At 53.9% G+C, this 24,453-nt stretch overlaps 1 protein-coding gene across 4 annotated transcripts in view; it reads right to left on the bottom strand.

The window, feature by feature from the left end:
• Nucleotides 1–4,162: 4,162 nt before the first annotated feature.
• LOC147110275 (UNC93-like protein MFSD11) overlaps nucleotides 4,163–24,453 on the bottom strand; it is a 39,340-nt gene continuing 19,049 nt past the window's right edge. For 2 of the 4 annotated variants that reach the window (XM_086000078.1, XM_086000077.1), the window contains 10 exons: nucleotides 23,019–23,098; nucleotides 21,151–21,247; nucleotides 20,453–20,511; nucleotides 17,474–17,612; nucleotides 16,217–16,266; nucleotides 14,225–14,290; nucleotides 13,158–13,283; nucleotides 12,055–12,229; nucleotides 10,264–10,399; nucleotides 4,163–7,213 (listed from right to left, as the gene is read on the bottom strand). In XM_086000078.1, the coding sequence (XP_085856204.1) occupies nucleotides 7,061–7,213; nucleotides 10,264–10,399; nucleotides 12,055–12,229; nucleotides 13,158–13,283; nucleotides 14,225–14,290; nucleotides 16,217–16,266; nucleotides 17,474–17,612; nucleotides 20,453–20,511; nucleotides 21,151–21,247; nucleotides 23,019–23,098 (1,081 nt within the window). In that variant the 3' untranslated portion in view covers nucleotides 4,163–7,060. The remainder of the gene's footprint in view (nucleotides 7,214–10,263; nucleotides 10,400–12,054; nucleotides 12,230–13,157; nucleotides 13,284–14,224; nucleotides 14,291–16,216; nucleotides 16,267–17,473; nucleotides 17,613–20,452; nucleotides 20,512–21,150; nucleotides 21,248–23,018; nucleotides 23,099–24,453) is intronic. The other 2 variants (XM_086000079.1, XM_086000080.1) reach the window with 2 other exon arrangements.

Genomic DNA, 24,453 nt, shown 5'->3' on the forward strand with positions numbered 1-24,453 from the left:
CAGGCGGGGGGGGAGGCGGGCGGGCGGGCGAGACGGGGGCGGGCGAGACCGGGGCGGGCAGGGCGGACGAGACGGGGGCGGAACATGGGGTGGGTGAGACGGGGGCGAGACAGGGGGCGGGGGCGGCGAGACAGTGCGAGACAGGGCGGTGGGGGGCGAGACCGGGCGGGCGAGACGGGGGCGGGACAGGGGGGCGAGATGGGGCGGGCGGAACGAGACGGGGGCGGGCGGGGGGGGCGAGCTAGACGGGGGCGGGCGGGGGGGCGAGCTAGACGGGGGCGGGCGGGCGAGCAAGACGGGACGGGCGAGACGCGGGCGGGGGCGGCGAGACGGGGGCGGGCGGGGGCGGCGAGATGGGGGCGGGCGGGGGGGCGAGATGGGGGCGGGCGGGCGGGGGCGAGACGGGGGCGGGGCGAGACGGGGGGGCGAGACGGGGGCGGGCGAGACGGGGGTGGGCGGGCGGGGGCGAGACGGGGGCGGGGCGAGACGGGGGGGCGAGACGGGGGCGGGCGAGACGGGGCGGGCGGGGGGGGGGCGAGACGGGGGCGGGCGGGGCGCGAGACGGGGGCGGGCGGGGGGGGGCGAGACGGGGGCGGGCGGGGGGGGCGGGCGAGACGGGGGCGGGGCGAGACGGGGGTGGGCGAGAGGGGGCGGGCGGGCGGGGTGCGAGCGAGAGAGAGGGCGTGAGGGAGAGAGAGACACAGAGTGAGGAACTGAAAGAAATCAGTATTTGTAGGGAAATGGTGTTTGGGAAATTGACGGGATTGAAGGGCGATAAATCCCCAGGGCCTGATAATCTACATCCTAGGGTACTTAAGGAAGCGGCCCTAGAAATAGTAGATGCATTGCTGGTCATCTTCCAACATTTAATAGAATCTGCAACAGTACCCATGGATTGGAGGGTAGCTAATGTTACCCCACTATTCAAAAAAGGTGGTAGAGAGAAAACGGGGAATTACAGACCGGTAAGCCTGACATCGGTAGTGGGTAAAATGCTAGAGTCCATTATAAAAGATGTAATAGCAGAGCACTTGGAAAACAGTGACAGGATCGGACAAAGTCAACATGGATTTACAAAAGGTAAATCGTGCATGACTAATATACTGGAATTTTTTGAGGATGTAACTGGTAAAATAGATAAGGGAGAACCAGTGGATGTGGTGTATTTGGACTTTCAAAAGGATTTCGATAAGGTCCCGCATAAGAGATTAGCGTGTAAAGTTGAGGCACATGGGATTGAGGGCAAGGTATTGACTTGGATAGAGAACTGGTTGGCAGACAGAAAGCAAAGAGTTGGAATAAACGGTTCTTTTTCCGAGTGGCAGGCAGTGACTAGTGGGGTACCGCAGGGATCGGTCCTTGGACCCCAGCTATTCACAATATATATTAATGATCTAGACGAGGGAACTAGATGTAATATCTCCAAGTTTGCAGACGACACAAAGCTGGGTGGGCGTGTGTGCTGTGAGGAGGATGCCGAGAAACTCCAGTATGATTTGGACAGGTTGGGTGATTGGACAGATGCATGGCAGATGCAGTATAATGTGAATAAATGTGAGGTTATCCACTTTAGTGTCAAAAACAGGAAGGCAGATTATTATCTGAATGGCAATAGATTGGGAGAAGGGGAAGTGCACCGAGACCTGGGTGTCCTTGTGCACCAGTCGCTGAAGGTAAGCATGCAGGTGCAGCAGGCGGTTAAGAAGGCAAATGGTATGTTGGCCTTCGTAGCGAGAGGGTTTGAGTACAGGAACAAGGATGTCTTGCTGCAGTTGTACAGGGCCTTGGTGAGACCACATCTTGAGTATTATGTGCAGTTTTGGTCGCCTTATCTGAGGAAGGATGTTCTTGCCATGGAAGAAGTTCAGCGAAGATTCACCAGACTGATACCTGGGATGGCAGGAATGACGTATGAGGAGAGATTGGGTCGATTGGGCTTATACTCGCTGGAGTTTAGAAGAATGAGAGGGGATCTCATTGAAACTTATAAAATTCTAACAGGACTGGACAAACTAGATGCAGGATGTTCCCGATGGTCGGGGAGTCCAGAACCAGGGGTCACAGTCTAAGGATAAGGGGTAAGCCATTTAGGACTGAGATGAGGAGGAATTTCTTCACCCAGAGAGTGGTGAACCTGTGGAATTCTCTACCACAGAAGGCAGTTGAGGCCAGTTCATTAAATATATTCAAGAAGGAGTTGGATATATTTCTTAAGGCTAAAGGGATCAAGGGATATGGGGAGAAAGCAGGGATAGGGTACTGAGTTTGGATGATCAGCCATGATCTCATTGAAAGGCGGAACAGGCTCGAGGGGCCCAATGGCCTACTCCTGCTCCTATCTTCTATGTTTCTATGTATGTGAGTCAGAGACAGAGCGCGCGAGAGAGATTGAGATAGAGACAGAGTGAGTGACAGTGAGCGAGTGACAGAGTGAGACAGAGAGCATGAGACAGAGTGAGACACAATGAGTGAGTGAGAGACAGTGTGAGTGAAAGTGTGAGAGACAGTGAGAGGCAGACACTGAGTGTGAGAGAGACAGAGTGAGAGAGACAGAGTGAGAGAGACAGAGTGAGAGAGACAGAGTGAGAGAGACAGAGTGAGAGAGACAGAGAGTGTGAGAGAGCGAGGGAGATTGTGAGAGACAGAACGCGTGTTAGAGTGTGAGATAGAGAGTGAGAGAGGGGGTTAGAGAGAGAGTGAGAGGGACAGAGTGAGATAGAGAGACAGAGTGAGTGAGAGGCAGAGGGGGAGAGACAGAGGGAGTGAGAGAGAGACAGAGGGAGCGAGAGACAGAGGGAGAGAAAGAGACAGAGGGAGAGAGAGACAGGGAAAGAAGTTCTGTCTCCAACCTGTCGTCGACATTCCTAGGTTGGCCTACAGACGATGTGCCAGAGCATCTCTGGAGGACTCGTTCAACACACTACAGATGTCAGCCGTGGCTCAGTGGGCAGCACTCTCGTCTGAGTCAGAAGATTGTGGGTTCAAGTCCTACTTCAGAGACTTGAGCACAAAAATCTAGGCAGTACCTAGGGAGCGCTGCACTGTCAGAGGGGCAGTGCTGAGAGAGCGCTGCACTGTTGGAGGTGCCGTCTTTCAGATGAGACGTTAAACCGAGGCCCCATCTGCTCTCTCAGGTGGATGTAAAGGATCCCACAAGCAGGGGAGTTCTCCCCGGTGTCCAGGGGCCAATATCTATCCCTCAACCAACATCACTAAAACAGATTAGCCGGTCATTATCACATTGCTGTTTCTGGGAGCTTGCTGTGCGCAAATTGGCTGCCACGTTTCCTACATTACAACAGCGACTACACTTCAAAAGTACTTCACTGGCTGTAAAGCGCTTTGGGCCGTCCTGAAGTTATGAAAGGCGCTATAGGAATGCAAGTCTTTCTTTCAATAGAAATTATTCGAGAGAAGTGCAAAACATTTTGTCCTTGATTGCCCCATGATCCTCCATGTTGGAGCAAGCTCCACTCCTCTCGGCCTGCAGTCTGTTGGAAATGTAGAATTGGGTCCGTGATTGGGCAGTTCAACCCTGGCATTGCTCATAGCCAGTCAGAGGATACTCTCTTATAACAAGGGGGGGGGGTGTTACCTAATAATTGTGCAGGGACTATGTTACAAGAAGGGTTACACTTGCAGGAAGTGTACTTTTAATGAATTCTGGGCATGTGGGTGTCACTGGCAAGGCCGGCATTTATTGCCCATCCCCTAGTTGCCCCTCGAGAAGGTGGTGGTGAGCCGCTTTCTTGAACCGCTGCAGTCCGTGTGGTGAAGGTGCTCCCACAGTGCTGTTGGGGAGGGGAGTTCCAGGATTTTGACCCAGCGACGATGAAGGATCGGCCGATATACTTCCAGTCAGGATGGTGTGGAACTTGGAGGTGGTGATGGTGTTCCCATGCAGCTGCTGCTCTTGTGCTTCTCGGTGGTGGAGTTCACGGGTTTGGGGGTGCTCTATACAGAAGAATTTTAGCCTGACACTAACTAACCCCCCCACCGGTGGCTTTGTTTACAGTTAAAGACTGTGTTGTGTCTTTAAGCTGTGTTTGTTGTCACAGGCTAAGAAAGGTTACATCGCCCCCTGTGGAGCAAGTTAGGATAACGAGCGTTACCATTACAGCATTACCCATTGATTTCAATGTACTGGGGCCTTCGAGTGATACCAGTTCAAGCATTTAATGTATTTACAGATACAGGTAGATAAAATCCACAGTTAAATATGTACAAATTGCAGTACAACTGCCTTGAATTTCAATCAGAAGTTGGACTGTTAAAATACTCGGTCTCCATTTCTCGGTGAGGACCAAGAGGCTCCCAAAGAGCATTCGTGAAAATCCCGTGGCTCCCAGTCCAAGATTATAAAACGGCCCCGTTCAGCCCGACCCGCCTCATTCCACAGATCACATCCCCATTGGCCCACTGCCTCGGGAACCATCACAATCCACAGTGGGGGGGTTTTAATTCCCTGCTCGAATCTGTTGAACGGACCGGGGGGGAAGCATTCTCTCAAAGGTAATGACACGTCTATTTATATTCACTCATTATAAAGTACAGTTTTGCATCAATGGTTTGTAGCTTATGAATTAATGGATGTGACTGATAGCGATTCTGCCATATTCAAGTCGAGAAAAGGACTCTATATTGTGACTGTGGGATTCTGGTTTTGGCAGGTTTGGGTTCAGTTTTAAAATTCTCATCCTTGTGTTCAAACCCCTCCATGGCCTCGCCCCCTCCCTATCTCTCTAACTTCCACCAGGCTTATTGCGCGTCCCCGATTTTAATCACTCCACCATTGGCGGCCATGCCTTCAGCTGCCTGGGCCCGAAGCTCTGGAATTCCCTCCCTAAACCTCTCCGCCTCGCTACCTCTCTCCTTTGAGAGTGGTGAACCTGTGGAATTCTCTACCACAGAAGGCAGTTGAGGCCAATTCATTAAATATATTCAAGGAGTTGGATATATTTCTTAAGGCTAAAGAGATCAAGGGATATGGGGAGAAAGCAGGGACAGGGTACTGAATTTGGATGATCAGCCATGATCTCATTCAATGGTGGAGCAGGCTCAAGGGGCCGAATGGCCTACTCCTGCTCCTATCTTCTATGTTTCTATGTTTAAGACGCTCCTTAAAACCTACCTCTCAGCCCTAGTCTCTCCTCATGTGGCTCGGTGTCAAATATTGTTTGACAATGCACCTGTGCTGTATAAAGGCAGCAATGGTGGAGCGATGAAAGTCGGAGATACGCAAGAGGTCAGAATTGGAGGAGCGCAGAGATCTCGAGGGCTGTAGGAGGTTAGAGAGATAGGGAGGGATGAGGCCATGGGGCGGGGGGGGGGGGGATTTGAGAACAAGGATGAGATGTTGCCCAGTAAGTGACTCAAGAATCTCGTATGACCTGCCACGGGGCAGAACACGATAGACAGACAGACGGACTGAATTACTCGCCTCTTTAATTAATTGAATTTATAATTTACACCTCCAGTCACATGATGTGTGAGGATTATCTGAAGATTATGAGCGCACAGAAGGACTCCAGTCAATTCCTGGGAGCAAATGACGGTAACAAACGTGGCCTGTTCAACCCTGAGCTGTTACCAGATATTGTGCATATAAGGTTATACTTTGGTTTGTAGGAAACGAGCACTTGCTTATGAATTCCCTGCATTGACAGGACTTACAGCTAATGTGTGATATCCATGAGTGCAAGACAGCATACAGCAGCAGGGGAGAGCTCTTGCTATGTAAAGCTATATTGTAAATCTATTTGGTATTTCCAGTGATATCAGAAATATATATATTTTTAAAGTGACCACAGAAATTCTCAGGATGGGTGAACTATTGCTCATTTTTCCTGTCACGCTTATTGAAGGTTCAACACTCAGACCCTAGGACATCTTTTGCAAGATCGTGTCTATTGGCAACACCACATTTCTGATTGGTCCCCTTGGCGGACAAGACCAGATTTCTGATTAGTCCCCTTGGAGGACAAAACACACCCAACAGTTTACGATAGCAAAATACTGCGGATGCTGGAAATCCAAAATAACAACAGAAAACGCTGGAAAAACTCAGCAGGCCAGGCAACATCCATGGAGAGGAAAACGTTAACTCTGTTTCTCTCGCCACGGATGTTGCCTGGCCTGCTGAGTTTTTCCAGCGTTTTCTGTTGTTGCACCCAACAGTTTGTCTGGAGTGTATAATTAGATCCTGCCTGCTGGAGTAATTAAGATCTTTGCGATGTGTAATTTGATCCATTCATTGTGGGTTGAAGGTCTGTTGGAAACTCTGCAGTACTAGTACCTGACCATGGTAAAGGATAGCAAACTGAGAAAAACCTTGACAATGTACAGACTTAGTGAACATAGCCTGGCGATCGAAAAAGGTAGACACAGGCAGACCCGGCTACCAAGAGAGGACAGGATATGCTCTCACTGCAGTCCGGGAGTGGTGGAGACAGAGATGCACTTCCTCACAGCTTGTAGAAAATATCAGGGCATCAGGGAGAACTTCTACCCAAAATTCACAAAAATATGCCCGGAATTCAGAAATTTGAATGACGACCAAAAACTCCCATACCTACTAGGGGAAGAGAGAAATTGTGTAACCTTAGCGGCACACTATGTTACAGCTTGCCATAAACAGAGGGACAACCACTAAATATAAGAGTATATACAAATTATATGAAAGTATACTTATACACTCAGGGATATATCTGTTTATACACTGTATGGATAGATCTGTATTTTTGTGTACAACCATGAATGTTTTTCGATGCTTTGGCAACATAAGATGTAACTTGTCATCATGCCAATAAAGCGATTTGAATTGAATTGAATTGAATTGAATTGAATTGAACCAGGTCTCTGCCACCAGAGGTCCTCGGTGATTCAACTACTGGCGCCCCCCCCCTCCCCCTCTAGTGGCAGAGGAAAGCTACTGCAGCAGATCCAAAGGATTCTTCCCAATCCCGGGTCACCGAAACAGCAGATCCTGGAATTGAGAGCTGTGGAAACTCCACCCCCACCCCCCGCCCTTGCAGGAAAATTGAAAGCGCTCCAGCGAAGGTCAGAAATCTCGCAAGCCTGAGGCGTTGTCTTCGATTCTCTCCACAATGAAAAAGGAGAGTGTGCCGAAGAAACAGAAGGTGGTCAGGATGAGGAGCTGCCGCGACAGCAGCAGGTAGTCGCTGTATCCAAAAGCCACAGCTGCAGAAATGGACTGAAAGCCAAGGAGAAAGAAGACAGTCACACAAATGAGGACAGCGGTTATTTTCTGTAGCAGGGACGGCTGTTTTGCGCACCAACATATGAAAAGACAAATAACAACTGAAAATGCTGGGAAAACTCAGCTGGCCAGGCAACATCCGTGGAGAGAGAAATAGAGTCAACGTTTCAGGTCAAACCCTTCGTCAGGACTAAAGAGGCACAGGAAATGAAATAGATTAAAAGGCCAGGCTGGGAGAGAACAGAAGTGAAGAGACATTAACAGGTATTCAAAACCAGACGAGATGGTGATAGGACTAGTGGAGACAAAAGACGGCTCTAGATTAGGTGTGAAATGTTCTGGCAGAATGGGAGACAGCTGCCATGTGGGAGAGAGAAAAAAGGGGGAAGGGCCAAAACAAAAGGTGTGGATAAAAAATAAGTAAAAATGTAATAGGGGCCAAGGTTATGATCTGAAATTGTTGAACTCGATATTGAGTCCAGAAGGCTGTAAAGTGCCTAATCGGAAGATGAAAAGGCAACCTGGTCCTCCAAACAAGGACGCAGCCATTTCAAACCATCAAACTATCCCCTAAACACACGATCTCCTGGGAGAGGCAAAAAGAAGAGAAAAAACTTCAATCAACTGGAGGGTGTATCGTAGCTCAGTGTGACGTGTGCCGGATACTGTGGGTGTATCGTAGCTCAGTGTGACGTGTGCTGGATACTGTGTGTGTATCGTAGCTCAGTGTGACGTGTGCCGGATACTGTGGGTGTATCGTAGCTCAGTGTGACGTGTGCCGGATACTGTGGGTGTATCATAGCTCAGTGTGACGTGTGCTGGATACTGTGGGTGTATCATAGCTCAGTGTGACATGTGACGGATACTGTGGGTGTATCGTAGCTCAGTGTGACGTGTGCCGGATACTGAGTGTATCGTAGCTCAGTGTGACGTGTGCTGGATACTGTGGGTGTATCGTAGCTCAGTGTGACGTGTGCTGGATACTGTGGGTGTATCATAGCTCAGTGTGACGTGTGCTGGATACTGTGGGTGTATCGTGGCTCAGTGTGACGTGTGCCGGATACTGTGGGTGTATCGTAGCTCAGTGTGACGTGTGCCGGATACTGTGTGTATCGTAGCTCAGTGTGACGTGTGCCGGATACTGTGGGTGTATCATAGCTCAGTGTGACGTGTGCCGGATACTGTGGGTGTATCATAGCTCAGTGTGACGTGTGCCGGATACTGTGGGTGTATCGTAGCTCAGTGTGCCGGATACTGTGGGTGTATCGTAGCTCAGTGTGACGTGTGCTGGATACTGTGGGTGTATCATAGCTCGGTGTGGCGTGTGCTGGATACTGTGGGTGTATCATAGCTCAGTGTGACATGTGCAGGATACTGTGGGTGTATCATAGCTCAGTGTGACGTGTGCCGGATACTGTGGGTGTATCATAGCTCAGTGTGCCGGATACTGTGGGTGTATCGTAGCTCAGTGTGACGTGTGCTGGATACTGTGGGTGTATCATAGCTCAGTGTGGCGTGTGCCGGATACTGTGGGTGTATCATAGCTCAGTGTGACATGTGCCGGATACTGTGGGTGTATCGTAGCTCAGTGTGACGTGTGCCAGATATTGTGGGTGTATCGTAGCTCAGTGTGACGTGTGCTGGATACTGTGGGTGTGTCGTAGCTCAGTGTGACGTGTGCTGGATACTGTGGGTGTATCGTAGCTCAGTGTGGCGTGTGTTGGATCCTGTGGGTGTATCGTAGCTCAGTGTGACGTGTGCCGGATACTGTGGGTGTATCGTAGCTTAGTGTGACGTGTGCCGGATACTGTGGGTGTATCGTAGCTCAGTGTGACGTGTGCCGGATACTGTGGATGTATCGTAGCTCAGTGTGCCGGATACTGTGGGTGTATCATAGCTCAGTGTGACGTGTGCTGGATACTGTGGGTGTATCATAGCTCAGTGTGGCGTGTGCCGGATACTGTGGGTGTATCATAGCTCAGTGTGACATGTGCCGGATACTGTGGGTGTATCGTAGCTCAGTGTGACGTGTGCTGGATACTGTGGGTGTATCGTAGCTCAGTGTGACGTGTGCCAGATACTGTGGGTGTATCGTAGCTCAGTGTGACGTGTGCTGGATACTGTGGGTGTGTCGTAGCTCAGTGTGACGTGTGCTGGATACTGTGGGTGTATCGTAGCTCAGTGTGGCGTGTGTTGGATCCTGTGGGTGTATCGTAGCTCAGTGTGACGTGTGCCGGATACTGTGGGTGTATCGTAGCTCAGTGTGACGTGTGCCGGATACTGTGGGTGTATCATAGCTCAGTGTGACGTGTGCCGGATACTGAGTGTATCGTAGCTCAGTGTGACGTGTGCCGGATACTGAGTATCGTAGCTCAGTGTGACGTGTGCTGGATACTGTGGGTGTATCGTAGCTCAGTGTGACGTGTGCCGGATACTGTGGGTGTGTCGTAGCTCAGTGTGACGTGTGCTGGATACTGTGGGTGTATCGTAGCTCAGTGTGACGTGTGACGGATACTGTGGGTGTGTCGTAGCTCAGTGTGACGTGTGCTGGATACTGCGGGTGTATCGTAGCTCAGTGTGACGTGTGCCGGATATTGTGGGTGTATCGTAGCTCAGTGTGACGTGTGCTGGATACTGTGGGTGTATCGTAGCTCAGTGTGACGTGTGACGAATACTGTGGGTGTGTCGTAGCTCAGTGTGACGTGTGCTGGATATTGTGGGTGTATCGTAGCTCAGTGTGACGTGTGCCGGATACTGTGGGTGTGTCGTAGCTCAGTGTGACGTGTGCCGGATACTGTGGGTGTATCGTAGCTCAGTGTGACGTGTGCCGGATACTGTGGGTGTGTCGTAGCTCAGTGTGACGTGTGCTGGATACTGTGGGTGTGTCGTAGCTCAGTGTGACGTGTGCTGGATACTGTGGGTGTATCGTAGCTCAGTGTGACAGATACGGTGGGTGTATCGTAGCTCAGTGTGACAGATACTGTGGGTGTGTCGTAGCTCAGTGTGAATATAGAATGCCAGAGTGAGTGACCCGCGAACCGTACCTGTGTGAATTTGAAGATGCCGAAGGCCGGGCCGCCCTGCTCGGGGTACAGGGTGCCGAGCATGCCGTAGAGCTGAGTGTTGAAACAACTGTCGCCCAGACCGAGCAGGAAGCTGCTCACTAGCGCTGCAGCGGGGCTGTGAATACAACAACAACCGTCACTAATACAAAAGCAAAATACTGCAGATGCTGGAAATCTGAAATAAAAACAAAAAATGCTGGAAATATTCAGCAGGCCAGGCAGCATCTGTGGAGAGCGAAAGAGTGTTAACATTTCAGGTCGATGACCCTTCGTCAGAACTGGAACAAGTTGGAGGTGGGACAGGTTTTTAAGCAAATGCAGGGGAGGAAAGAGCAAAAGTGAAGGCCTGTGATAGGCTGGCAGGCCGGAGAGATTAAACGACAAAAGGGATGATGGTGCAAGGCAAAAGGAGATGGTAATGGGACAAGTTAAGAAACAAAAGATGGGTCTAGATGAAATGTAAATGGCACTGGCAGAAACATCAACAGCTGCCGTGTGAGAGGAAAAATATAGGGGCAGAGGTTATGATCTGAAATTGTTGAACTCGATGTTGAGCCCAGAAGACTGTAAAGTGTCTAATCGAAAGATGAGGTGCTGTTCCTCGAGCTTACGTTGAGCTTCATTGGAACAGTGTAAGAGGCCGAGGACAGAGAGATCAGAGTGGGAGTGGAGCGGAGAATTAAAGTGACAGGCGAGCGGAAGCTCAGGGTCACCCTTACGGACTGAATGGAGGTGTTCCGCAAAGCGGTCACCCAATCTGCGTTTGGTCTCCCCAATGTAGAGACCACCGCATCGTGAGCAGCGAATACAGTATACTAGATTGCAAGAAGTACAAGTAAATCGCTGTTTCACCTGGAAGAGGTGTTTGGGGCCCTGGACAGTGGGAAGGGAGGAGGTGAAAGGGCGGGTGTTGCATCTCCTGCGCTTGCACGGGAAGGTGCTGTGGGAAGGGGAAGGGGTGTTGGGGGTGATTGAGGAGCGGACCAGAGTGTCGCGGAGGAAGCGGTCCCTTCAGAATGCTGAAAGGGGAGGTGAGGGGAAGATGTGTTTGGTGGTGGGATCACACTGGAGGTGGCGGACATGGCGGAGGATGATCCGTTGAATGTGGAGGCTGGTGGGGTGAAAGGTGAGGACAACTGTCACTGTCCGGCCCACGATACCGGCATCATCACCTGCCCACCAATACCGCCCGTCCCCAGTTGCCCTGAGGAGGTGGTGGTGTTGGTGTTGGGCTGCCTTCCTGAACCACTGGTAGCGGGTTTGATACAATTGAGAATCTTGCTGGGCCACTTCAGAGGGCAGTTTGTGCTGGCATTGGGGGGGTGGGGGGCAGGGGTGAGGTGGGTGGGGGAGCGGGGTTCCTTCCCTCCAACAACCACTGGCAAAGAGCAGCTTGGGGGACAGGTCGAGCTTGGAGCAGTGACTTACCTGGGATCAGGTAGAGCTTGTAACAGCGACTTACCTGGGGGACAGGTAGAGCTTGTAACACTGACTTACCTGGGATCAGGTAGAGCTTTAACAGTGACTTACCTGGGGGACAGGTAGAGCTTTAACAGTGACTTACCTGGGGGACAGGTAGAGCTTTAACAGTGACTTACCTGGGGGACAGGTAGAGCTTTAACAGTGACTTACCTGGGGGACAGGTAGAGCTTGTAACAGCGACTTACCTGGGATCAGGTAGAGCTTGTAACACTGACTTACCTGGGAGACAGGTAGAGCTTGTAACAGCGACTTACCTGGGATCAGGTAGAGCTTGTAACACTGACTTACCTGGGAGACAGGTAAGGCTCGTAGCGACTGCTGGCTGCACTCACAAACGGAGCGTCGTCTGGGATTACGAGGAAGATCAGGTAGAATCCCAGGAGATGTGCGATGAGTCCGAGCAGGATAGCCGAGGTGCGTCGGAACTGGTTATTGGTACACAGCAGCCCGAAGATCCCACCCCCTGCAACAGAGAGACACACACGCTCACCGTCCAACTCCTCACTGAGCCGCCAGTGCCACACCCTCGCCAGCGATTCCCAGGGGCCCTCTGATAAACCTCCACTGCGGCCCACCGAGATTTCTTTTAGCAACGGGCCAATTGGTCGGGCTTCCCAATGGGTCTTCCTGAACTGAGAGCAGTCGCCCCCACGACACCCACCCCCCGCCCCTAAACACACATTAAAAATGGTCGCAGGGCGGGGTTCTGGATTTCCCCTTCCCATTCCAGCTGGTAGGCTAGGGCGGCAAGAGGGGAAATGTCTGGCATTTCACCAGCAGCACCTGGACAACCACAGTCTACAACCTGCCTGTCTCAACAGCACAAACCCAAGCTCACTCTGAACCACTGAGCAAGGAGGCGGACAGGAATCTGGTCATTCATGTGGAAATGACTTATGAAATGATACTGGGCGGCCTGGTGGTGGCGCTGTCCAGGGAGAGTATAAATACTCGGGCATGGGCCCAGCTTGTGCAGGACATTCTTTAACGGGAACTAGTGAAGGACACAACTAGATCTCCAGGTTGAAAAACAGTTGATTAAAGCCTTGTTTAATACTCAGACCAAGTGCCGAGTAGTTTTCTTATGTCAGAGGCCATTCAGCCCCTCGAGCCTGTCCCGCTATTCAATTAGATCACGGATGATGTGCAGCTTCCTTTGGGGGAAAGAGAGCTCCTGATCTCCATTACCCTTTATGTTTCCTGATTTAATTGAGAATGGCCTGGTTCTAATTGTTAAGATTGTGCCCCCTTCGCTTATCCCTCACCGGTCCTCCTCCCGAACTCGGCCCTCGCTCCCTCAACCTCTGGCCTCCCACCCCCCCCGGGCCTCCGCCCAACCTCTGACCTTCATCCTCCGACCTCAGCTCGGCATGGACGTTTTTCAAACTCACCCAGAATCTCGCCAACACCGATGAACATCCCCGAGAGGCCGATCAGCCCCTTGGCCGATGTCCCGAACTGTCTGGTGGCCCCAATACACGTCCCGTACACCCCGCTGTAGAAGGTCAGCACCAGCCCTGGAACATCAAAATCACCAAAACAAGAGTTAAACATGGACTGTCCCATCAAACACTCCCAGGGCAGGTACACCATGGGTTAGATACAGAGTAAAGCTCCCTCTACACTGTCCCATCAAACACTCCCAGGGCAGGTACAGCATGGGTTAGATACAGAGTAAAGCTCCCTCTACACTGTCCCATCAAACTCTCCCAGGGCAGGTACACCATGGGTTAGATACAGAGTAAAGCTCCCTCTACACTGTCCCATCAAACACTCCCAGGGCAGGTACAGCATGGGTTAGATACAGAGTAAAGCTCCCTCTACACTGTCCCATCAAACTCTCCCAGGGCAGGTACAGCACGGGTTAGATACAGAGTAAAGCTCCCTCTACACTGTCCCATCAAACACTCCCAGGGCAGGTACAGCATGGGTTAGATACAGAGTAAAGCTCCCTCTACACTGTCCCATCAAACTCTCCCAGGGCAGGTACAGCACGGGTTAGATACAGAGTAAAGCTCCCTCTACACTGTCCCATCAAACACTCCCAGGGCAGGTACAGCATGGGTTAGATACAGAGTAAAGCTCCCTCTACACTGTCCCATCAAACACTCCCAGGGCAGGTACAGCACGGGTTAGATACAGAGTAAAGCTCCCTCTACACTGTCCCATCAAACACTCCCAGGGCAGGTACAGCACAGGTTAGATACAGAGTAAAGCTCCCTCTACACTGTCCCATCAAACACTCCCAGGGCAGGTACAGCACGGGTTAGACACAGAGTAAAGCTCCCTCTACACTGCCCCATCAAACACTCCCAGGGCAGGCACATCAAGGGTTAGATACAGAGTAAAGCTGGGGTGGGGGTGGGTGGGGAGGGGAAGCCGCCCCTCCCCCCCCAGCCCCAGAAATAGCGTCCGGTCTCACGAGGTGTGGAGTCTGTTCACTCGCTCGCTCACTCACCGCTGTACACTATCGTGATGCTCAATAGCAGAATGTTCTTTGTGCGAAACAACCTTAACATCGTCCCTGAAAAAAATAATTGCAGACAGTGAGGAGAGAGAGGGATTCTACGCTACCCGTGAAGGGCGAGGCCAGAGAGGGATTTCTCTTTCGAACCCATTGGGCATTGACCCGTGGCTGGATCACTTTAACCAGCCCCAGAATCTCTCGCGTTCACCTCGAGCACCTCACGGGAATGACAGACCACATCACCCTCGGAGTCCCATCTCACGCCAAAGAGCTCCAGTCACATCGCGGCTACGATCCTCCCACGGCCCAGGTCACTCCCGTCACATCGGGGCTACGATCCTCCCATGGACTGGGTCACTCCCGTCACATCGGGGCCACGATCCTCCCACGGCCCAGGTCACTCCTGTCACATCGGGGCTACGATCCTCCCAAGACCCAGGTCACTCCCGTCACATCGGGGCTACGATCCTCCCATGGACTGGGTCACTCCCGTCACATCGGGGCTACGATCCTCCCAAGACCCAGGTCACTCCCGTCACATCGGGGCTACGATCCTCCCATGGACTGGGTCACTCCCGTCACATCGGGGCTACGATCCTCCCACGGCCCAGGTCACTCCCGTCACATCGGGGCTACGATCCTCCCACAGCCCGGGTCACTCCCGTCACATCGGGGCTACGATCCTCCCATGGACTGGGTCACTCCCGTCACATCGGGGCTACGATCCTCCCACGGCCCAGGTCACTCCCGTCACATCGGGGCTACGATCCTCCCACGGCCCAGGTCACTCCCGTCACATCGGGGCTACGATTCTCCCACGGCCCAGGTCACTCCCGTCACATCGGGGCTACGATTCTCCCACGGCCCAGGTCACTCCCGTCACATCGGGGCTACGATCCTCCCACAGCCCGGGTCACTCCCGTCACATCGGGGCTACGATCCTCCCAAGACCCAGGTCACTCCTGTCACATCGGGGCTACGATCCTCCCAAGACCCAGGTCACTCCCGTCACATCGGGGCTACGATCCTCCCATGGCCTGGGTCACTCCCGTCACATCGGGGCTACGATCCTCCCAAGACCCAGGTCACTCCCGTCACATCGGGGCTACGATCCTCCCATGGCCTGGGTCACTCCCGTCACATCGGGGCTACGATCCTCCCAAGACCCAGGTCACTCCCGTCACATCGGGGCTACGATCCTCCCATGGCCTGGGTCACTCCCGTCACATCGGGGCTACGATCCTCCCAAGACCCAGGTCACTCCCGTCACATCGGGGCTACGATCCTCCCATGGCCTGGGTCACTCCCGTCACATCGGGGCTACGATCCTCCCAAGACCCAGGTCACTCCTGTCACATCGGGGCTACGATCCTCCCAAGACCCAGGTCACTCCCGTCACATCGGGGCTACGATTCTCCCACGGCCCAGGTCACTCCCGTCACATCGGGGCTACGATCCTCCCACAGCCCGGGTCACTCCCGTCACATTGGGGCTACGATCCTCCCACAGCCCGGGTCACTCCCGTCACATCGGGGCTACGATCCTCCCACGGCCTGGGTCACTCCCGTCACATCGGGGCTACGATCCTCCCATGGCCTGGGTCACTCCCGTCACATCGGGGCTACGATCCTCCCAAGACCCAGGTGACTCCTGTCACATCGGGGCTACGATCCTCCCAAGACCCAGGTCACTCCCGTCACATCGGGCTACGATCCTCCCACGGCCCAGGTCACTCGAGTCACATTGGGGCTACGATTCTCCCATGGCCCAGGTCACTCCAGTCTGCGCACCACCGTGCCCCCCCCCACGCTGACTACACCCTAGTGCAGAGTGGTGTCAGTTTATAATTATATCTTCACGTGGTTACACACCACCGATTGGGAGCATTTGGCCAGAACAGGAGTCCGGAGTCTCCCCCCTCACCTGCCCCGCCACACCACCCCCGCCACACCCCCAACCGGCCCATGCACAGAAACAACTTACAGAACTCGGCGGTGATCTGATCCAGGGTCGAGGTCGCTTTCTCTTTAAGCCTTCAACCACAGAGACAAAACAGGTAGTTTTAAAAAGTATAATAAAATTTTTTAGAAAGGAAGATTTCTGTAGCGCCTTTCACGACCTCAGGACATCCCAAAGCACTTTACAGTCAATGAAGTGCTTTTGAAGTGTAGTCACTGTTGTAATGTAGCAAACGCAGCAGCCAATTTGCACACTGCAAGCTCCCACAAACAGCAATGTGATAATGACCAAATAATCTGTTTAAGGCATTGGTTGAGGAATAAATATTGGCCAGGACACTGGGGACAACTCCCCTGCTCTTCTTCAAATAGTGTCCGTGGGATCTTTTACATCCTCCTGAGAGGGCTGACAGGGCCTCGCTTTGTCTTATCATAAAGACAGCACCTCCAACAGTGCAGCGCTCCCTCAGTACTGCACTGGGAGTGTTAGCCTGGATTTTGTGCTCAAGTCGCTGGAGTGGGACTTGAACCCACAACCTTCTGACTCTGAGATGAGAGTGCTACCACTGAGCCATGGCTGACACACATTTACTTTAAGTACATTATTTTTCCAATGATTTCCTGGGTTCTGCACACAATATCAGTCCCGACACGGCGAGTTCCCTATCTCAGTCAGGCTGTCTGGAGCAGGGCAAGGCAGCTCACTGGCACCACCCAGTGGCCAGTTTTAGATCAACACAGGGCTTGTGTCCTCGTGGCAGTGTCAGCCGTGGCTCTGTGGGTAGCACTCTCGCCTCTGAGTCAGAAGGTTGTGGGTTCAAATCCCACTCGAGACTTCAGCACAAAAATCCAGGTTGACACTCCAATGCAGTACTGAGGGAGTGCTGCACTGTCAGAGGTGCCGTCAAACAGAGGCCCCATCAGCCCTCTCAGGTGAACGTAAAAGATCCCAAGGCACCATTTCAAAGAAGAGCGGGGGAGTTCTCTCCGGTGTCCTGGCCAATAGCTATCCCTCAACCAACATCACTAAAACAGATTATCTGGTCAATATCACATTGCTGTTTGTGGGAGCTTGCTGTGCGCAAACTGACTGCCCCGTTTCCTACATTACAACAGTGACTACAGCCAATGAAGTACTTTATGAAGTGTAAAGTGCTTTGGGACACCCGGAGGCTGTGAAAGGCGCTATAGAAAAGCAAATCTTTCTTTTTTTTTCATGGGCATGGAACCATCCATGGCACAGGAGGAGAGCCAGCGCATTGCTTCCTTGCAGCGTACTTACAGCCGAGGGGAAACAATCAGAGGATCGTTGATCTCGGAGCTGGTGTCCACGTGTTTGACATTTTTCAGTGCGAGGAGAGTGGCCGTGCCAGCGAGGCAGATCACAGACAACACGATAAACAGGGTACTCCTGTCACCATCTGAGAACACAGAAAGAAAAAAAAGACTCTCATTTCTACAGCGTCTTTCACCACCTCAGGATGTTCCAAAGCGCTTCACAGCCAATGAAGTACTGTTTGGAGTGTCGTCACTGTTGTAATGTAGGAAATGTGGCAGCCAATTTGCGCACAGCAAGCTCCCACAAACAGCAATGTGATAATGACCAGGTAATCTGTTTAATTGATGTTGATTGAGGGATAAATATTGGCCCTAGGACACCAGGGAGAACTCCCCTGCTCTTCTTCGAAATAGTGCCAAGGGATCTTTTATGTCCACCGGAGAGGGCAGACGGGGACTCGGTTTAATGTCTCATCCGAAAGGCGGCACCTCCGACAGTGCAGCGCTCCCTCAGTGCTGCCCCTTCGACAGTGCAGCGCTCCCTCAGTGCTGCCCCTTCGACAGTGCAGCGCTCCCTCAGTACTGCCCCTCCGACAGTGCAGCACTCCCTCAGTACTGCCCCTCCGACAGTGCAGCGCTCCCTCAGTACTGCCCCCCGACAGTGCAGCGCGCCCTCAGTACTGCCCCTCCGACAGTGCAGCACTCCCTCAGTACTGCCCCTCCGACATTGCAGCGCTCCTTCAGTACTGCCCCTCCGACAGTGCAGCACTCCCTCAGTACTGACCCTCCGACAGTGCAGCACTCCCTCAGTACTGCCCTCCCACAGTGTAGCACTCCCTCAGGACTGCCCCTCCAACAGTGCATCACTCCCTCAGTACTGCCCCTCCAACAGTGCTTCACTCCCTCAGTACTGTCCCTCCAACAGTGTAGCGCTCCCTCAGTACTGACCCTCCGACAGTGCGGCACTCCCTCAGTACCGCCCTCCCACAGTGTAGCACTCCCTCAGGACTGCCCCTCCAACAGTGCATCACTCCCTCAGTACTGACCCTCCGACAGTGCAGCGCTCCCTCAGTACTGTCCCTCCAACAGTGTAGCGCTCCCTCAGTACTGACCCTCCGACAGTGCGGCACTCCCTCAGTACTGCCCTCCCACAGTGTAGCACTCCCTCAGGACTGCCCCTCCAACAGTGCAGCGCTCCCTCAGTACTGCCCCTCCAACAGTGCAGCGCTCCCTCAGTACTGACCCTCCGACAGTGCAGCGCTCCCTCAGTACTGACCCTCCGACAGTGCGGCACTCCCTCAGTACTGCCCCTCCGACAGTGCGGCACTCCCTCAGTACTGCCCCTCCGACAGTGCGGCACTCCCTCAGTACTGCCCCTCCGACAGTGCGGCACTCCCTCAGGACTGCCCCTCCAACAGTGCATCACTCCCTCAGTACTGCCCCTCCAACAGTGCAGCGCTCCCTCAGTACTGACCCTCCGACAGTGCAGCGCTCCCTCAGTACTGCCCCTCCGACAGTGCAGCGCTCCCTCAGTACTGACCCTCCGACAGTGCAGCGCTCCCTCAGTACTGCCCCTCCGACAGTGCAGCGCTCCCTCAGTACTGACCCTCCGACAGTGCAGCGCTCCCTCAGTACTGCCCCTCCGACAGTGCAGCACTCCCTCAGTACTGCCCCTCCGACAGTGCAGCGCTCCCTCAGTACTGCCCCCCGACAGTGCAGCGCGCCCTCAGTACTGACCCTCCGACAGTGCAGCGCTCCCTCAGTACTGCCCCTCCGACAGTGCAGCACTCCCTCAGTACTGCCCCTCCGACAGTGCAGCGCTCCCTCAGTACTGCCCCCCGACAGTGCAGCGCGCCCTCAGTACTGACCCTCCGACAGTGCAACGCTCCCTCAGTACTGCCCGTCCGACAGTGCAGCGCTCCCTCAGTACTGCCCCTCCGACAGTGCAGCGCTCCCTCAGTACTGCCCGTCCGACAGTGCAGCGCTCCCTCAGTACTGCCCCTCCGACAGTGCAGCGCTCCCTCAGTACTGACCCTCCCACAGTGCAGCGCTCCCTCAGTACTGACCCTCCCACAGTGCAGCGCTCCCTCAGTACTGCCCCTCCGACAGTGCAGCGCTCCCTCAGTACTGCCCGTCCGACAGTGCAGCGCTCCCTCAGTACTGCCCCTCCGACAGTGCAGCGCTCCCTCAGTACTGCCCCTCCGACAGTGCAGCGCTCCCTCAGTACTGACCCTCCCACAGTGCAGCGCTCCCTCAGTACTGCCCCTCCGACAGTGCAGCGCTCCCTCAGTACTGACCCTCCCACAGTGCAGCGCTCCCTCAGTACTGCCCCTCCGACAGTGCAGCGCTCCCTCAGTACTGCCCGTCCGACAGTGCGGCACTCCCTCAGTACTGCCCCTCCGACAGTGCGGCGCTCTCTCAGTACTGCCCCTCCGACAGTGCAGCGCTCCCTCAGTACTGCCCCTCCGACAGTGCAGCGCTCCCTCAGTACTGCCCGTCCGACAGTGCGGCACTCCCTCAGTACTACCCCTCCGACAGTGCGGCGCTCCCTCAGTACTGCCCCTCCGACAGTGCAGCACTCCCTCAGTACTGACCCTCCGACAGTGCAGCGCTCCCTCAGTACTGCCCCTCCGACAGTGCAGCGCTCCCTCAGTACTGCCCCTCCGACAGTGCAGCGCTCCCTCAGTACTGCACTGGAGTGTCAGTCTGGATTATGTGCTGAAGTCTCTGGCGATGGGCTCAAACCCACGGCCTTCTGACTCAGAGGCGAGAGTGCTGACACTGTGCCAGTGGAACCCGACCCCAGCGAGTCATTGCCCCGTTAATATCAGTCATCACGCAAGCTTGTGGGGACCGTGTTCGGACCATGCAATTGCACCACGAGCCCGTTAGAGGGGCCGAGATGGTCAGCGGTCCAGAAATCGTCAGCGGTCCCGCCGCCCTCCACCCACACGGTCTCTCAGTAATACAGTCGGTCCTTTACCTGAGATCACAGTCGTGTCTCTCCACTGCAGGTAAACGTAGAGGTTGCCAAACAGCATGCTGCAAAAATAGATCGAAGCGGTCAGATTACCGAGGTCAGAGTGAGTCAGTCACACAGAGCAAAGCAACAGGACTCAGGCGGCCTTCACAGCGGCCCATCCCGGGGCAGGGATCAGTAAACAGATGGGACAATACTGGAAAAATCCATATCCCCTTCACGCTCAGATCAGGGTTTCAGTATTCAGTTTCAACCGGCCAAATGGCCGCCTTCTGTGCTGAAAGATTCTATAATGGGGCATGGGGGTCCACCCCATTAGATTACAGCCCACACGGGGAAGATCAAGATTTTCCCCCATGATCCCCTTCGCCCCCCGCGACCCCATCCTCGCCCCCCGCGACCCCGCCCTCGACCCCGCGTTCCTGCCCCCCCGCGACCCCCGCCCTGACCCTCACACTCCAGAACACAGCCCGAGTCCAGGCTGGAGGATTTTACAATGATCAGCTCATCTAAAAATGACCAGGTTTATCGAATTCAATCCTGCCACGGTAGGATTTAAACTCACGAGCTCCGAGTTACCATAACCACGAGGTTACCGTGTCTGGGCTCCGGACAGCAGAAGGGAGGGAGGAAGAATCTCACGGGGTCAGCCTCTCCCGGCTGCGTCCCCTGGCTCTTGCTGGAGTCCGCAGTTCCCTTACCTGCACTGTAACAGGGCCCAGAAGGTGCCAGTGTTTCTGTTGATGGTGGTGCGGTCAGAGTTCAGGATGAGGAAACTTCCCTGGGCCGTCCACAGCACTGAAAGAGAAGGAAGAGCAGGTACAGAACAGGAAGGTTCAGGCTCCCTCCCCAACCCGAGCCGAGTGAGCTGGTGTGCAGAGGGACAGAGTCCAGGACGCTACAACTGGCCTTGGAGTCCCTGGTGTGAGGAAGGTGGGGGGGGGGGGGGGGGGGGCGCGGGGACAAAAAGGCCCCCAGGATTCCCAATCCTGTTGCTGCCCATTAATAGGGAGCGTGGACATCAGGGGAGGACACGATCAGACTCGGCTGCAATCCCCCCCACCTCAGTTCAATAGCTGGCGGTCCCTCGATGTCCAGGCTCAAGCACAAGGATTGACCACTCGTCTGAGGCACCTGATGAGGGACCGTTGGAATTGTACCCCGGGGTGAGGTGGGGTGGGAGGGACAAGGACCCTCAGGATAGGAGAGGAGAGACACTGGTACTGAGTGACATGAATCAGTCATTCATGAAAGAAAGACTTATGAAATAATACTGAGCGGCCTGCGGGTGGTGCTGTCCAGGGAGAGTATAAATAGAGTCAGAGAGTTATACAGCACAGAAAGAGGCCCTTTGGCCCATCGTGTCCACGCCGGCCATCAAGCCCTGTCTATTCTAATCCCATTTTCCAGCATTTGGTCCGTAGCCTTGTATGCTATGGCGTTTCAAGTGCTCATCCAAATGCTTCTTGAATGTTGTGAGGGTTCCTGCCTCTACCACCCTTTCAGGCAGTGAGTTCCAGATTCCAACCACCCTCTGGGTGAAAAAGTTTTTCCTCAAATCCCCTCTAAACCTCCTGCCCCTTACCATGAAACTATGCCCCCTGGTTATTGACCCCTCTACTAAAGTGAAAAGTTCCTTTCTATCCACCCTATCTATGCCCCTCATAATTTTGTACACCTCAATCAGGTCCCCCCTCAGCCTTCTCTGCTCTAAGGAAAACAACCCCAGCCTGTCCAGTCTCTCTTCATAGCTGAAGCGCTCCAGCCCAGGTAACATCCTGGTAAATCTCCTCTGCACCCTCTCCAAAGCAATCACATCCTTCCTATAGTGTGGCGACCAGAACTGCACACAGTATTCCAGCTGTGGCCTTACCAGCGTTTTGTACAGCTCCATCATAACCTCCCTGCCCTTGTATTCTATGCCTCGGCTAATGAAGGCAAGTATCCCATATGCCTTTTTAACCACCTTATCTACCTGTCCTGCTGCCTTCAGGGATCTATGTACATGCACACCAAGGTCCCTCTGATCCTCTGTCTTTCCTAGGGTCCTACCATTCATTGTGTATTCCCTTGCCTTGTTAGTCCATCCAAAATGCATCACCTCACACTTTTCAGGGTTAAATTCCATTTGCCACTGTTCGCCCACCTGACCAACCCATCTATATCGTCCTGTAGCCTGAGGCTTCCCGCCTCGCTATTTACCACCCCACCAATTTTCGTGTCATCTGCGAACTTACTGATCATACCTCCTACATTCACATCCAAATCATTAATGTAGACCACTAACAGCAAGGGACCCAGCACCGATCCCTGCGGTACCCCACTGGACACAGGCTTCCAGTCACAAAAACAACCTTCGACCATCACCCTCTGCCTTCTGCCACTCGGGCACGGGCCCAGCTTGCGCAGGACATTCTTAACAGGAACTAGTGAAGGACACAACTAGACCTCCATGTTGTAGAACAGTTGATTAAAGCTTTGTTTAACGCTTAGACCAAGTGCCTAGTAGTTTTCTTACGTCACTGAGATTTGGCAATAACCGACAGGAAGCGCAGATCGTTCCACTCACCAGCGGCTGCGAATCCGATGAGGATGGAGGCAATGTAGAACAACCAGGTCATTGGCTTGCTGAACAAAACTACATAACCGCTGGAAAACCAAACACATCACACAAGAGTTAACAGCAGGGAGACGTGTCATGGTCCAGAGTCAGTCATAGGGACAGGAGGAAACCATTCAGCCCCTCGAACCCGTTACACAGGAACAGGAGGAGGCCATTCAGCCCCTTGAGCCTGTTACATTAGGAACAGGAGGAAGCCATTCAGCCCCTCGAGCCTGTTACATTAGGAACAGGAGGAGGCCATTCAGCCCCTCAAGCCAGTTACACAGGAACAGGAGGAGGCCATTCAGCCCCTCCAGCCTGTTACATTAGGAACAGGAGGAGGCCATTCAGCCCCTCGAGCCTGTTACACAGGAACAGGAGGAGGCCGTTCAGCCCCTCGAGCCTGTTACACAGGAACAGGAGGAGGCCGTTCAGCCCCTCGAGCCTGTTACATTAGGAACAGGAGGAGGCCGTTCAGCCCCTCGAGCCTGTTACATTAGGAACAGGAGGAGGCCGTTCAGCCCCTCGAGCCTGTTACATTAGGAACAGGAGGAGGCCGTTCAGCCCCTCGAGCCTGTTACATTAGGAACAGGAGGAGGCCATTCAGCCCCCTCGAGCCTGTTACATTAGGAACAGGAGGAGGCCGTTCAGCCCCTCGAGCCTGTTACATTAGGAACAGGAGGCCGTTCAGCCCCTCGAGCCTGTTACATTAGGAACAGGAGGATGCTGTTCAGCCCCCCTCGAGCCTGTTACACAGGAACAGGAGGAGGCCGTTCAGCCCCCTCGAGCCTGTTACACAGGAACAGGAGGAGGCCGTTCAGCCCTCTCCCTCAACCTTCCCTCCCCCCCCCAACTGGCGCACTGTCATGAGCTATTTTCGAAGGTGCCCGTTGATTACCAGCCTATCCCTGTCCCAGCCCAGCACGCCACAGGGGTGCAGACTGCCGACCTGCCCAGCCACCGTCTCCGTTTCTTCGATGAGCAATAGCGAACGATCAAAGTCGTTCAGCATTTTTAATTAAATGTCGTTTTTTGGAAACACATGAGCAGAATTATATTTGGAATTTAATGAACAGAAGAGCGTGGCTGACCCCAATTCCACCACCACCCACCTCCCCCGACATTGGCTCAAACCCTGGGTCACCCATGGACTGCCGACGGACTCTGGCCCCGGGAGTCCCTCATCTGCTGTGCTGTGCCGTGGCGGAGAGGGTCTTGTGTCCGATCACCCCGCGGGTCTGGGCCAGTTCCATGAAGTGGGTGGGTCGGCCACACCTGCAGTGGCACAGCTGGGGGGGGGGGGGGTTGAAAACTGGCAAAAGGAGGCCAGAGACTGGAACATCCGGGTCATCGCAGAATGATACAGCACCGGAGGAGGCCATTCGGCCCATCGTGCCTGCGC

This window comes from Somniosus microcephalus, chromosome 11, assembly GCF_052327205.1.
Source record: "Somniosus microcephalus isolate GS21.2 chromosome 11, FLI_Smic_1.0, whole genome shotgun sequence".
NCBI classification, from domain to species: Eukaryota; Metazoa; Chordata; class Chondrichthyes; order Squaliformes; family Somniosidae; genus Somniosus; species Somniosus microcephalus.